The following is a 14,089-nucleotide window of genomic DNA, read 5'->3' on the forward strand; positions in this document are numbered from 1 at the left end:
GAAGGGACAGTGGGACAGAGTGCATGCGGAGGACGGCAACCCTTCCTGGGCCTCCTACATGCCGGACACAGGCTGGTGCCTCACACACATTATGTCATCTAAACCTCACAGCAACCTTGTAAAGCAGGTGTTACGATCCTCATTTTATAAGGGATGAAAGTCGCGTGGAATAACTTATCAAAGATCACACAGTTGGGAACTAGAATTCACACCCAGATCCAGCTGGTTCCGAAGCTCATTGTCTAATCCCTGAGCCCAAACCGTTGGGCTGTCCCCGGACACGAGAACTGACACCCAACCCCACATGGCCTGGTGCCTGCGCCTCAGCTGCTTGACCTGCTCCTGATCTCCCAGTTTCCTTCCGATTCCTGAAATCGTTTCTGGTTTGGGGGCTTAGACCTGAGATTCAAAACTGGCTTCCCGGCCGGGTGCGGTGGCTCACACCAATAATCCCAGTGCTTTGGGAAACAGAGGTGGGTGGGTCACCTGAGGTCGGTGTTCGAGACCAGCCTGACCAACATGGAGAAACCCCGTCTCTACTAAAAATACAAAAATTAGCCAGGAGTGGTGGTGGGCGCCTGTAATCCCAGCTACTAGGGAGGTTGAGGCAGGAGAATCGCTTGAATCTGGGAGGCAGAGGTTGCAGTGAGCCAAGATCACGCCATTGCACTCCAGCCTGGATGACAGAGCGAGAATCTGTCTCAAGAAAAAGAAAAGAAAAGAAAAAAAAAGAAAAAGAAAACAAAACTGGCTTCCCAGCCAGGCGCAATGACTCATGCCTATAATCCCGGCACTTTGGGAGGCCGAGGCGGGTGGATCACAAGGTCAAGAGCTCAAGACTAGCCTGACCAACATGGTGAAACCTGAAACTCCATCTCTCCTAAAAATACAAAAATTAGCCGGGTATGGTGGTGCGGGCCTGTAATCCCAGCTACTCAGAAGGTTGAGGCAGGAGAATGGCTTGAACCTGGGAGGCGGAGGTTGCAGTGAGCCAAGATCCACATTGGCACTCCAGGCTGGGCGACAGAGCGAGACTCGGTCTCAGAAAAGAAAAGAAAACAAAACAAAAACAACTGGCTTCCCCCTCCCACAAGGATTCACACTCTGCTGCTTTACTTATCACGTTGCCGGGGCATTTGTCATTATTTGGCCATCGGGTGTCAAACCCCTGTTGCCATGTTTAGGGAACTCCTTACAGTGGGAGTCACGATGGGCCTCGCTGCCGCTAAGAGAACTCCAAGGACACAGATATCCCTTCTTCCCATCCCCTGGCACCTGGCTGTGGGCTCAAGGGAGTATAAGGGCTAAGCTCGGCCTATCGAATGTTCCTACTCAGGACTTTGGCTCTGGAGCAAAAAGTCCAGCGAGACAAAAAGGCAGCGGAGAACCTGTGTGAACGTGTGCGCAGGCTGCGTGATGCCCGTTGGCCTGTGACGGCATCCAATAGTGACTGACCAGCAAGAGGGACAGTGTCCCGGCCAGCGTGATCCCATTGTCTGGCCCCCAGAGCCCCTGGGGCCCCTCCTGCCTATTTTCCCAAGCCTGCTCTCCTGGCATTGCTTTGATTCTATGCACTCTGGGACGCTGCCAGCAAATCCCCCTTTTACTTATGACAGACAGAGGTTTTCTTTCGCCTGCAACAAAGGAGCCCACTCTCCACGGACATAATCTTTGCTTCTGTCTGCTAAGGGCAATCACTCCACCTGTCTAGCCTGGCTATGAAGCCTACACCTGGCATAAGACCCCAGCCAGCATCTCTGCCAGGTTTACCCTTGCAAGGGATGACAGGAAGCCTGAGCCACTTTTAAGCGGTGCGGCACCCATTGACTCTGAGAGGTGCTAAATGCAAGCTTCAGGTATCAGCAAGGGCGCTGTCCAAAGAGGCAACCCACATTAGACCGTGCACTGGGCCTGTTTTCACGGTCACATCTGTGAGCAGAGCTTAGACATTTCCCATCATGCCCCATCTGCTACTTTGTACTGCACAGTAGGAGAACCACCGCCCCCTCAGCAAGGCCAGGCCCGTGACATCTGCACTGAGCTGACGCAGTCTAACCTCCAACAAGCCACACCCATCCCCATCCCCAAAACCCTGACCCCGGAATTTCACCATCGGAAGTTCCGTCCAGTGGGTTTTAGGAGAATTTTCCCAGCCTGTGCAAATACATCCCAGTCATGGTCCTCATCTACAGTGCCCATCTCTGGGGATTTTTCTGCCCAGCCTCCCTATGTTCTTGGGGCCCATCCTTCCTCCTGTGGGATCCTGATTGGGTTGTCAGTCATGGTGACCCTTACAGGCCACGGAGACCTGCTCTTCCCCGGATGACATGAAAATTTGGGGAGAGGGAGCCAGGCGCGGTGGCTCACGCCTGTAATCCCCAGCACTTTGGGAGGCCAAGACGGGCAGATCACGAGGTCAGGAGATCGAGACTATCCTGGCTAACACGGTGAAACCCGTCTCTACTAAAAAAAATACATAAAAAAATAGCCGGGTGTGGGTGGCGGCGCCTGTAGTTCCAGCTACTGGGGAGGCTGAGGCAGGAGAATGGCGTGAACCTGGGAGGCGGAGCTTGCAATGAGCTTGAGATTGTGCCACTGCACTCCAGCCTGGGCAACAGAGCGAGACTTTGTCTCAAAAAAAAAAAAAAAAAAGAAAGAAACAGAAAAAAGAAAGGAAAAGAAAATTTGGGGAGAGGGGAAGTGCCTTGTGAATCTACGCTTAACAAGGCTGCCTTTTCATACATATGAAGAAGACTCAAGAATGAAGGGAGTAGAGCTAAGACAGTGAGAGAAAGAGAAAGCCCCCGTGATCGCGTTGAAGCTGCTGGATCCAGCCGTACTGAAGCTGAAGAGAAGCTTCTAGGTTCCTCAGACCTTGCTTTTTTTTTTTTTTTTTTTTTTGCATAAACTGCTCTGACTTGGGTTTCTGCCACTTGCAACCAAGAGTCCGGCCTACCCTCCCATCAATATCACTGACCTTCGCTCAGGGGCCAGAAGGCCAAGCTTCCCAGGACCAGAAAGAAATTGGGGGGCTCCGGCCAGTCACGTGTTTACATTGCAGAGAAGGAAATGAAGAACTCGGAGAAGGCACAGAAGCAAAGCCAGGCAGAGACCCTCAGATTCAGCTCCTAATTATCCGTAAGAAACGAGACTCCCTTCCAAATGTGGTAGCTGCTCTTCTGTGTCCTGCGGGTCTTCCCGGCAGCCCCTGCAAACCTCACCCCTTCCTCTACTCCCCTGGCCTGGAAAGTGCCTGCTCACCTGCTGCATCAGCCTTTCTGCCACTCTGGGGTCAGTGAGGTCTTCCAGGGAGGCCACACTCAGTCGCAGGAGAAGGAAGCCTCCATTTTCACCTGCGAATGGAGAACAGTAGGATGAAAATCAGGGCTGGGCGCGGTGGCTCACACCTGTCATCCCAGTTACTCAGGAGGCTGAGGCAGGAGAGTTGCTTGAACTCGGGAGTAGAGGTTACAGTCAGCCAAAATCAGGCCACTGCACTTCAGCCTGGAAAACAGAGCAAGACCCCGTCTCAATAAATAAATAAATAAATAAATAAATAAATAAATAAAATCAAAGAGACAAAACACAAGGCCACGAATATGAACTTAAAATACAAAGTAAATGAAAACCTTTTCTTCTGAGTTTATCATGTGCTCCAATTGCACGAAAAAGGAGGATGAAATATGGCCGGGCGCGGTGGCTCACGCCTGTCATCCTAGCACTTTGGGAGGCCGAGGCAGGTGGATCACCTGAGGTTGGGAGTTTGAGACCAGCCTGACGAACATGGAGAAACCCCGTCTCTACTAAAAATACAAAATGAGCCGGGCATGGTGGTGCATGCCTGTAATCCCAGCTACTCAGGAGGCGGAGGCAGGAGAATCGCCTGAACCTGGGAGGCAGAGGTTGTGGTGAGCTGAGATCGCAGCATTACACTCCAGCCTGGGCAACAAGAGCGAAACTCTTTCTCAAAAAACAAAAAAAAAAACCAAAAAAAAAAAAAAAAAAAAAAGAGGAGGATGAAATAGACACATATATTTGCTTCCGTATGTACATTTCATATGCAGAAAATGACGCACAAGAGGCAACCCCACGGGTTACATGTGTGAAGAGAAGTGCCGGGTGGGGGCACGGCCAGGGCAGAAAGACATTTAATGGTGTACCTTTTTGTACCTTTCCATTTCCAATCATATGAGTGTCTTATCTAATCAACAAATAATAAGTATTTTTCTTTCCAGGGAAAAGAAGGAGCGATCAGACTGTCACTGTGTCTATGTCGAAAGGAAAGACGTGAGAGACTCCATTTTGAAAAAGACCTGTACTTTAAACAAGCTTTGCTGAGATGTTGTTAATTTGTAGCTTTGCCCCAACCTCGAGCTCACAGAAACATGTGTTGTATAAAATCAAGGTTTAAGGGATCTAGGGCTGTGCAGGACGTGCCTTGTTAACAAAATGTTTACAGGCAGTATACTTGGTAAAAGTCATCTCCATTCTCTAGTCTCAATAAACCAGGGGCACCATGCACTGTGGAAAGCCGCAGGGACCTCTGCCCTGGAAAGCGGGATATTGTCCCAGGTTTCTCCCCATGTGATAGTCTGAAATATGGCCTCGTGGGATGAGAAAGACCTGACCGTCCCCCAGCCTGACACCCGTAAAGGGTCTGTGCTGAGGTGGATTAGTAAAAGAGGAAAGCCTCTTGCAGTTGAGAGAGAGGAAGGCCACTGTCTCCTGCCTGCCCCTGGGAACTGAATGTCTCGGTATAAAACCCGATCGCATATTTGCTCAATTCTGAGATAGAAAAACCGCCCTGTGGTGGGAGGCGAGACATGTTGGCAGCAATGCTGCCTTGTTATTCTTTACTCCACTGAGATGTTTGGGTGGAGAGAAACATAAATCTGGCTTACGTGCACGTCCAGGCATAGTACCTTCCCTTGAACTTAATTATGACATAGATTCTTTTGCTCACATGTTTTTGCTGACCTCCTTATTATCACCCTGCTCTCCTACTACATTCCTTTTTGCTGAAATAATGAAAATAATAATCAATAAAAACTGAGGGAACTCAGAGGCCGGTGCTGGTGCAGGTCCTTGGTGTGCTGAGCGCCGGTCCCCTGGGCCCACTGTTGTTTCTCTATACTTTGTCTCTGTGTCTTATTTCTTTTCTGTCTCTTGTCCACCCAACTAGAAATACCCACAGGTGTGGAGGGGCAGGCCACCCCTTCACTTTCCAGGGCAGTTTAGCTACCATCTTTAACCCTGTCAGATGGGGTCGTGTTACCCACCTCATAAGGCTGTTTTGAAGGTTAAATAGAGGAGATAACATATGCAAAGCTGATGGCACACTGCCTGGCATCAGGTAACATATGCAAAGCTGGTGGCACACTGCCTGGCATCAGAGAGAATGTTCAGCTGGGGCCAATGCTTACTGGGTGTGAAATGTGTTTATATCACCCCTACCTACAATACAAAAGATATTCAATAATATCTTTCTGTACTGAGTGGTTGTGATTAATATTTGTATTCCCACCTCCCCCAGAAAGGTGGGAGCAAGCTGCGGATACACAGAGATGAGGCCCAAGTGCAGAGTGACAGGAAGTGGAGGTGGAGACTACAGGCTGACCAGAAGCTGGACTGACCAAGCAGCCTCTGACAATGAACTTCTCCCCTTTGAAGTCCCTGTTGCCTCAAAGATGTAGCTTTAAACTCCCAAGACTTTGCTGTATTTATTTGTTTATTTTATCTTACTTTTTTTTTTGAGATGGAGTTTCACTCTGTCTCAGCTCACTGCAACCTCCACCTCCCGGGTTCAAGTGATTCTCCTGCCTCAGCCTCCCAAGTAGCTGGGATTACAGGCGCCCACCACTGCGCCCAGCTAATTTTCATATTTTTAGTAGAGACGGGGTTTCATCATGTTGGTCAGGCTGGTCTCAAACTCCTGACCTCAGGTGATCTGCCCACCTCTGCCTCTCAAAGTGCTGGGATTACAGGTGTAAGCCACCGCGCCCAGCCTGTATTAATTTATTTTAAGTCACTATCTATGGCATAAATCCCAGGAAATGCATCCAGCAGGCCCCACTTTCATGGGGTCTGAGCCCGTCAGAGAGCAGCAGCTTGGGCCTGATGCCTGCCTGCTGCTCCTCTGTGTGGCTATGGCTGGAATAGAAGCTTCCAGAGCTGCTCAACAGTGCACTTCATGGAAGGTCAGAGCTGGACAGGACTTCAGCGCCCATTCCAACCCTCTCCAACTATGGGTGGGGAAACTGAGGCCCAGAGAGGGACAGGGACTTGCCCAAGGTCACTTGGGTTGTTAGAGGCAGAGCCGAGACCGCAAACCATTTCTCCGGACTTCCATCTCCACCTTTCCATACACAACCCTCCATCTGCCTTTTCCTGATTTCGTCAAGAACCACTAGAAGATCATGAAGAGGCGACATCAGGAGCAGGCTCTGAATAGGCTCCAGATCCTTCCTTCCTCTCCACTCCTCAAGTGCGGAGACGTCCTGGAAACTCCGCATCCCAAATCCCCGAAGATCACCGGCAAGAACCACTTACCTGCACTCCCGTCTGCGGTCGGCCTCGTCCGAGCAGTGGTGGGCATGGCTGTTGGGGGCTTCATCAGGGTTTTCGCTGAGGTCGTGGTCTTGGCTAAGGAGCTGTTCGTCCCTTGGCTGCTGCTGGTTGTAGTCGGAGGGACAGAAGGAAGAGGGTCCCTGCTGGTTGTAGTCGGAGGGACAGAAGGAAGAGGGTCCCTGCTGGTTGTAGTCGGAGGGACAGAAGGAAGAGGGTCCCTGCTGGTTGTAGTCGGAGGGACAGAAGGAAGAGCGTCCCTGCTGGTGGGGAAGGGCCCCTTGGTCGTGATGCCCGTGGTGGGTGTCTCTGAAGGGGTGAAGTTCTCGAGGGCGGCTTCCGAGGGGCTGTAGAAGGAAGCAGAGCTCCCAGCAAAGGAAGTGCTTTTGTCCACTGCTGACCCAGCCTCTATGGAGACCGGAGCTGCTCCTGAGACTCTGACGTAACTTGGTGTCTCAACAGAGAGGGCTGAGGTTTCTTCCAGGGGATTCCCGCTAACTGTGGCCAGAGCTCCACTGAGGGTTGTGGCCCTGGGTGCTGTCACTTCTCTTTCCGTGGCACTGTTGGTGGGGAGTGGGGTCCCAACCGTGGCATCAGGTGCAGCTGACTCTGCGGTGCCGGCTGTGGACAGGGTCTCGGGAGAGGCTGTGGCCTCCGTGACGTGTGGTTTTGCGTCAGTGGAGTCAGGCAGAGCTGGTGGATGGGAGGTGGGCGAGGCCTTCACCCTTCCGTGGGGATGTGATCTGTGTCTGAGGCCCCAGGGATGCTGGAAGTCGTTGTTTCTATTTCTGTGATGCTGCAATTGATAACCTCGATGTGGGTGACGGTCACCAGGGCTTCAGCGAGCAGAGTGACGTCAGATCCCGGGGACCATGAGGGGGTGATGACCGGATGGGGGCCGTCGGAAGAGGCGCTGCTCTCTGAGGACAGGCCCTTAGCTTCTTTGGAGGTGTGAGCCAATGTCAATATGTCCATTGCGAGTGTCTTTGCCTCTTCAGAGCTGTCATCGGTGCAAAGGGTGTCAAAGATGGCTTCCTCGGGATCACTGCCTGTGACGGTCTGAACTGTGGTCATTCCGCCTCTCTCGGGGCTTCCACTGGCGGCTGATGTGTCCACAGAGGTGGCAATCAGCACCATGAAGTCGGGAGGTGTTTTTGTGAAAGTCCTGGTCTCTCTTGCAGGGGAAATCCCCTTGGCTCCCCTGGGCTCTGCTTCTGGAATGGGGCCGGCTGGGGTTGCGGCCCTAGAAGAGGTCTCGGCACTCAGCGTTTGAGTTCCCAGAGCGGCGTGACCCGGTGCTGGAGTCATAGCGGGCACTTCTGTGTCGTCTGTTGTCGTCGCAGTGTCTGCTCTGCGGGTGCTGGGGCCTGTGTTGGTTAAGACTGACTTGGTGAGCCTGGGTTCCAGTGGGCTTCACACAAGCTATCGCGTTTACACCCTGGGCACTTCTGGGGGGAGGGTGGGCAGGGGAGTGCCGTTACCTCATTTTTCATCTACATAAGTGAACAAGAAGGAGGGAGTCCTGGGAAGCCCAGGCCCAGCGGCAGCCACGGAGCTGGGGTTGCCATGACTAGCGTCCTCTGAAGCCCCGACAGCTCACTTGGGGCCAGCAAGCCCTGGGATCTGCTGGCTCTCGGCCTGCGTCTTTAAGAGGGGATGTGTGGGGCCAGCGTCCACCTTCCAGGGTGAGCCAAGAAGGCAGACCAGCGTCCAGGACTCGCAGAGCTTTCTGAACCTGTGTCCCCTTCCCCGGATACTTTTCTCATCCAACACATGCTTCCCCATGGAAGTAAAAACCCTTAAAAGACGAGAAAGGCCTATGATTTGCCTTTCGGGGTAGCTGGGTGGATTGAGGGGGAGGAACCTCCAGCGACAGGGTGGGCAGTGCTGCTGCCGAAGCGAGGGATCTGGCAGAGTCCTTGGGGCTCTGGCAAGGGAAAGAGGGCGCTCGCCACCCTGCCGAGGCCCCTCCTGAATGAGGGCTGAGGACTGCAGGGTTGGAGCCTGGGAACCACAGAAACTGTGGCCAGGCATTTTCCACAGGACACAGGGAGCCAGCTCAGGAAAAACCTAGCTTTCCAGAGAGCGGCTGCTGGCACTTCTGCCTAGAGCAGAGGGCTGCTCCCTTGCCTGGCCCTGAGGAGGGAGGAATGCGGGTCCCGAGGGAGGCTACGGTAGGATACTTTCCCCAGAGACAGGGTCTTGCTCTGTTGCCCAGGCAGGCCTTGAATTCCTGGGCTGAAGCGACCCTCCTGCCTCAGCCTCTTGCGTAGTTCACTACAAGATCTTTTCTGGCCTGAGAAAGGGGCCTCCCCTGTCTAGAGGGAGATGGGGCTCTCCCTGTGAGTAGGCCAAGGAGCCTCTTGGAGAGGGTTTCTAGATTTAGCAAATAAAAATACAGGGTACTCGGTTAAATTTGAACTTGCATTTCAGATAAATGACGAATAACTTTTTAGCATGAGTATTTCTCATGCAATATTGGCTACATACTTACACTTAAAAAGAAATTGTTACCTGAAATTCAAATGTAACTGGATGCCCTGTATTTTATCTGGTAATCCCAGTCTTGGAAGGAAAAGGATCAAATACGAACCCCCTAATTCTCTGAGCCTTCTTGGTCCAGCCCACACAGCTGGAAGCCCGAAGGTGGAGCTCTTGGAGTCTGACCTCTCCTGGCACACGGTTTGAGATGGTCTTTACCCGGCTCCACTGGTCCAAAAGTAGCCCATAGATCCAAAAGAGGCCTAGCACCTCTCCCCAGGGCGTCAGGATGGGGCCCCAGGTCCCCGGCTGCTTGTCCTGTGGACCTCAGGGAATGACGAGGCAGGAGTCAAGAGCCTCGGCTGCAGCTCCTGCTGTGCCGCCCACTACCGGCTCTGGGGTCAGATGATCTGCTGGTTCAAATCCTGACTCGGCCTCCTACTAGGCAGGCCAGTATCCAGACCCCTCCCAGCCTCCACGTCCTCACCTGAGAAAACAGGGTCACAATAGCTGCCTTGCCAAGGTGGTGAGGACAGTGGAGAAGGTGAAAGGGCTTATATTCCAAAGCCCACAAGGTGAGCATCCCTCCCCCATGGAGTCCTCTCCCGGGCCACTGGAAAGCACACACAGTGGATTTGACCATAGTGAGGAGTGCGGGCTGCACCCCCAGGCAGTGTCGGCGAGTCCTGGGCGCCCGCTCTCATCGCTGCTCTGGTGCGGCCCAGCTGCACACACAAATCTCACTTTTGCAGGAACTGTTTGTCTGCCTTCATAATACAGTTTCTGCTCCCCACTTCAAGGCCTGAGATCATTTCTCTGAGCCTTCTTGGTCCAGCCCACACAGCTAGAAGCCCAGAGTGGTGCCCTTGGAGCCTGACTTCCCCTGGCACATTTTCCGGCTTGTCCAGGAGCCCCGGGGTGTCCTTTCTGCTGTGAAACCTCCTCGTGCTCCCCAAGCCCACAGTCTCTCGGGTCCAGGGGGGTCGCTTCAAATATGGCAAAGCCCGGCCCAGCCCCTCGGTGGCTCCGGAACACTGCGGCTCTCCTGGTACAGTCTTCAAATCTGGTGGAGAGGAAAGCGTGTGGACTTGGGACCCTGAGCTGGAGAATCTGCTCTCCGCCCTGTGACCCTGGCCAAGTCTCTCAGCTCCAAGCCTGCATTCTGCACCTGTAAGGTGGAGCTCACGGGACACGTGCGGCGTAAACCAGGCCACGGTGAGCACAGGCAGGAGGCCGCGGAGTGCAGTGCTCAGGCCTGTGTGGAGTCAGATCCTGGCTCCGGAGTTCTTACTGGATCCCCAGAAGCACAGTGGCCTCATCCTTAAAGCAGTGGAGGTGGGGGATGGTAAGAACAGGGCGGATCTTGGAGGGCCATTGTGAGGGTTAAAAATATAATGTATGATAATGCTGTGTCAAAGTAGATTCCTCGGTCCTAACAAATGTGCTACTCTGGTGGGGGACGTCGATGATGGGGGAGGCTGTGAGTGGTGGGGATGGGAACTCCATACTCTCCACTCCAGTTTCTTTTTTTTTTTGAAACAGAGTTTCACTTTTGTTGCCCAGGCCAGAGTGCAATGGCAAGATCTCAGCTCACTGCAACCCCCACCTCCCAGGTTCAAGCAATTCTCCTGCGTCAGCCTCCCAAGTAGCTGGGATTACAGGCGCCTGCTACCACACCTGGCTAATTTTGTATTTTTAGTAGAGACGGGGTTTCTCCATGTTGGTCAGGCTGGTCTCCAACTCCCGACCTCAGGTGATCTGCCCACCTCGGCCTCCCAAAATGCTGGGATTACAGGTGTGAGCCACTGCACCCGGCCTCTCCACTCGAGGTTTAGAGTGAACCTAGAACTGCTCTAAACAAATAAATAAATAAATCCTTTTTTAGTTTTTAATGTATGTGATGAGTTTGGCACAACTCCTATTAACGACAGGTCAGGGTTCGTTCCCGTCTTTCACAAAAGCCCTGCCTCTCAGCATCCACTCTTCCCAAGCAGTTTGTGGCAGTTGGACTTTTCACACGAAATCTGTATTTTGAAGGAAATCCATGCTAGGTAATACACTTGGAGGAGTCAGAATCTTGTTAAGCCACATTCTTCAGCTTTCTGCACAATGATCACCAGCTGGCACCTCCCTGCACCCCGGCTCTGTGCCCCACTTACTCTCCCACGTTCATAAGGACAAACTCTCAGCCACCCCTTACGATGGCAGCGTCATGGTTGATTAGTGTGTACTGCAGCGCCAGGCACCCTTACGCTCACATACACCGTCATGGTTGATTAGTGTATACTGCAGTGCCATGCACGCTTACGCTCACACACACCGTCATGGTTGATTAGTGTGTACTGCAGCGCCAGGCACCTTTACGCTCACACACACCGTCATGGTTGATTAGTGAATACTGCAGCGCCAGGCACGCTTACACTCACACACCGTCATTTGCACACTTTTTATCATCAATAATAGCACTTCACAGGTAGCCCTGTGGTTCCTTATAATCAACCCGAGAGAGCCTGCCCTTGCCCGTGAAGGGTGGCTCATACTGAAATTCCCTCCCAGAGCCCCACTAGGGAGAGGCCCACCAGGCCCCTCTGGCTTCCTTACCTGCAGAGCTCCCAGGGACCCCAACCTCCCAGCAGAAGAAGAAAAGAAGCAGAGTCAGACCCCAGAGACAGCCCATCCTAGTTGGCCACTGCTGCTCCACAGAACTGCTGGCTGTCTCTCACGGGTACCTTTTCCTGCTTCCTCAAACCAGGGAGGAGGGAGGGGCAGCCTCCTGCCCAGGTGTGTGGCCAGGTGATCACAAATGTGCAGGCTGAGGGCTGGCAGGTTGAGGCTGTCAGCAGGCTGACCCCCCCTGCCTTCCTTGCCTAGTAAACACTGAAATTTGATTTGAAGATATGGAATCACTAGCTTTTTTTTTTTTTGACATGGAGTCTTGCTCTGTTGCCCAGGCTGGAGTGTACAGTAGTGAGATCTCAGCTCATTGAAACCTCTTCCTCCTGGGATCAAGCAATTCTCCTGCCTCAGCCTCCCGAGTAGCTGGGATTACAGGCATGTGCCACCACGCCCGGATAATTTTTATATTTTTAGTAGAGACGGGGCTTCACCATGTTGGCCAGGCTTGTCTCGAACTCCTGACCTCATGTGATCCGCCTGCCTTGGCCTCCCAAAGTGCTGGGATTACAGGCGTGAGCCACCACGCCCAGCCAAATCACTTCCACAGTGACACTGACCCCTCAGTCTTGTGCTGGGAAGGCCACAGGAGGTCACGTTTCACCACCACCCCCTCCTGTGCCTGGAGCTTGGGCTTTGAGTCAGACCCGGATTTCATTCCTGGTCCTGGGCATGATTAGCTCTATCACCGAGGGTGAATTTCAGAGCCAGGCTGAACCTTCACTTCCTGCTCTGTAAATGGATAAACGCTACCTCGCCGGGCTGTTGTCATGAGGATCTCATGCGATAGTAAAGCTCTCACACGGTGCCTGCTACACAGTTGATGCTCATCAAAAATATACACATCTTAGGTGCTCAGCAAATGAGCGAGAACCCTGACATCCACCCTGATCCTCAAGCGTTGGGGAGAAGAGACGGCTCCCCAGTGTGGGACAACTCCAACTGCTAATATCCTTCCATCTTCATCATCCTGTGATTCTGCATCCCAGTCAAAGCCAGGAACATCGGCCAGCTGAAGGCATGGGGCTGGGGAAGAGACTAGCTGGGAAGAGAGAAAAGATGAGGGCACTCATCTGGTCTCAGGGCCTAGGAAGAGAGGACGCGTGAGGGTGATGACTCAGCCAAGCTAGAGATGCAGCCATGAGAAGGGACATGTAGTTACTGAATATATTTCCAAACGCCCTAGAGAAGAATCTTACTCCCTCCGTGTGCCACGGACGTGAACTGTTATGGCCACTGGCCAGTGACCAGAGAAGGTAGCTTGGGAATTTCAGGGCAGGAGCGCTGATGAAGGCAGCTCTTGGGTAGAAGAAAGCCTGCTGGATCCGCATCAGGGAGTCACAACATCTCAGAACTGGAAAGAACTTTAAAACCAGGCCCGGTGCAGTGGCTTACGCCTGTAACCCCAGCGCTTTGAGAGGCCAAGGTGGGCAGATCACTTGAGGCCAGGAGTTCGACACCAGCCTGAGCAACATGGTGAAACCCCATCTCTACTAAAAATACAAAAACTAGCTGGGTGTGGTGGCTCATGCCTGTAATCCCAGCACTTCAGGAGGCCAAAGTGGGCGGATCACTTGAGGCCAGGAGTTCGACACCAGCCTGACCAACACGGTGAAACCCCATCTCTACTAAAAATACAAAAACTAGCCGGGTGTGGTGGCATGTGCCTGTAATCCCAGCTTCTTGGGAGGCTGAGTCAGGAGAATTGCTTGAACCTGGGAGGTGAAGTTTGCAGTTAGCTGAGATTGCTCCACTGCACTCCAGCCTGGGCGACAGAGCAAGACTCTGTCTGAAAAAAGAAAAGAAAAAGAAAATCAGAAGGTCCACGTTCCATTTCCAGCTCTCTCCTTAACACTGACCCAGGAGCTGCGTGAACGTACAAGTTATCTGCCCTCTCTGGGCCTCTGTCAACATGATCTACAGGGTCCTTTTGGCCCCGTGGTCTGGGGTTCTGCATTGGGTGTGTGACATTGTCTTCCAGAAATTTACTCTGCTCTGGGCTATGCTGCTGGGAAGAAGGAGGGAATGGGAGGGAATGGGAGGAGGAAGACTCCCCAGAAGAGGTTGAGGGGGGTCCATAGGGGACAAAACCCAGCACTTGGGGTGGGGATCTTGGACACCATTGATCTGTAGGCTGAGCCCCTTCCATCCTCCACTCAGCCCCAGCTCTTTGCTTATCAAATGAGACAAGGACCCCCTCGCTGGGAGGAGTCAGGTAGGGAGAGGAGGCCAGGGCCACAGCAGGGACTGTATTCTCTTAGACCCCATGTAGTAGCTGCGATCCACTGTGAGGCATATCCCAAGGGAAGATGGAGAAGAGACTAAACAAGAATGCAGCTCCTCTCAGCCACCCCAGCCCTCCTCCAGCCCC

General features: G+C 52.9%; 1 protein-coding gene across 1 annotated transcript in view; it reads right to left on the bottom strand.

Moving 5' to 3' along the window:
* Positions 1–11,722, bottom strand: part of LOC115837294 (mucin-20-like) — a 12,390-nt gene extending 668 nt beyond the window's left edge. The window contains 5 exon segments of the mRNA XM_030822804.1: positions 3,262–3,353; positions 6,550–6,717; positions 6,835–7,287; positions 7,290–7,931; positions 11,647–11,722. Coding sequence (XP_030678664.1) covers positions 3,262–3,353; positions 6,550–6,717; positions 6,835–7,287; positions 7,290–7,931; positions 11,647–11,722 — 1,431 coding nt within the window.
* Between the last annotated feature and the right edge of the window lie 2,367 nt (positions 11,723–14,089).

Source organism: Nomascus leucogenys, chromosome 11, assembly GCF_006542625.1.
Source record: "Nomascus leucogenys isolate Asia chromosome 11, Asia_NLE_v1, whole genome shotgun sequence".
Lineage (NCBI taxonomy): Eukaryota > Metazoa > Chordata > Mammalia > Primates > Hylobatidae > Nomascus > Nomascus leucogenys.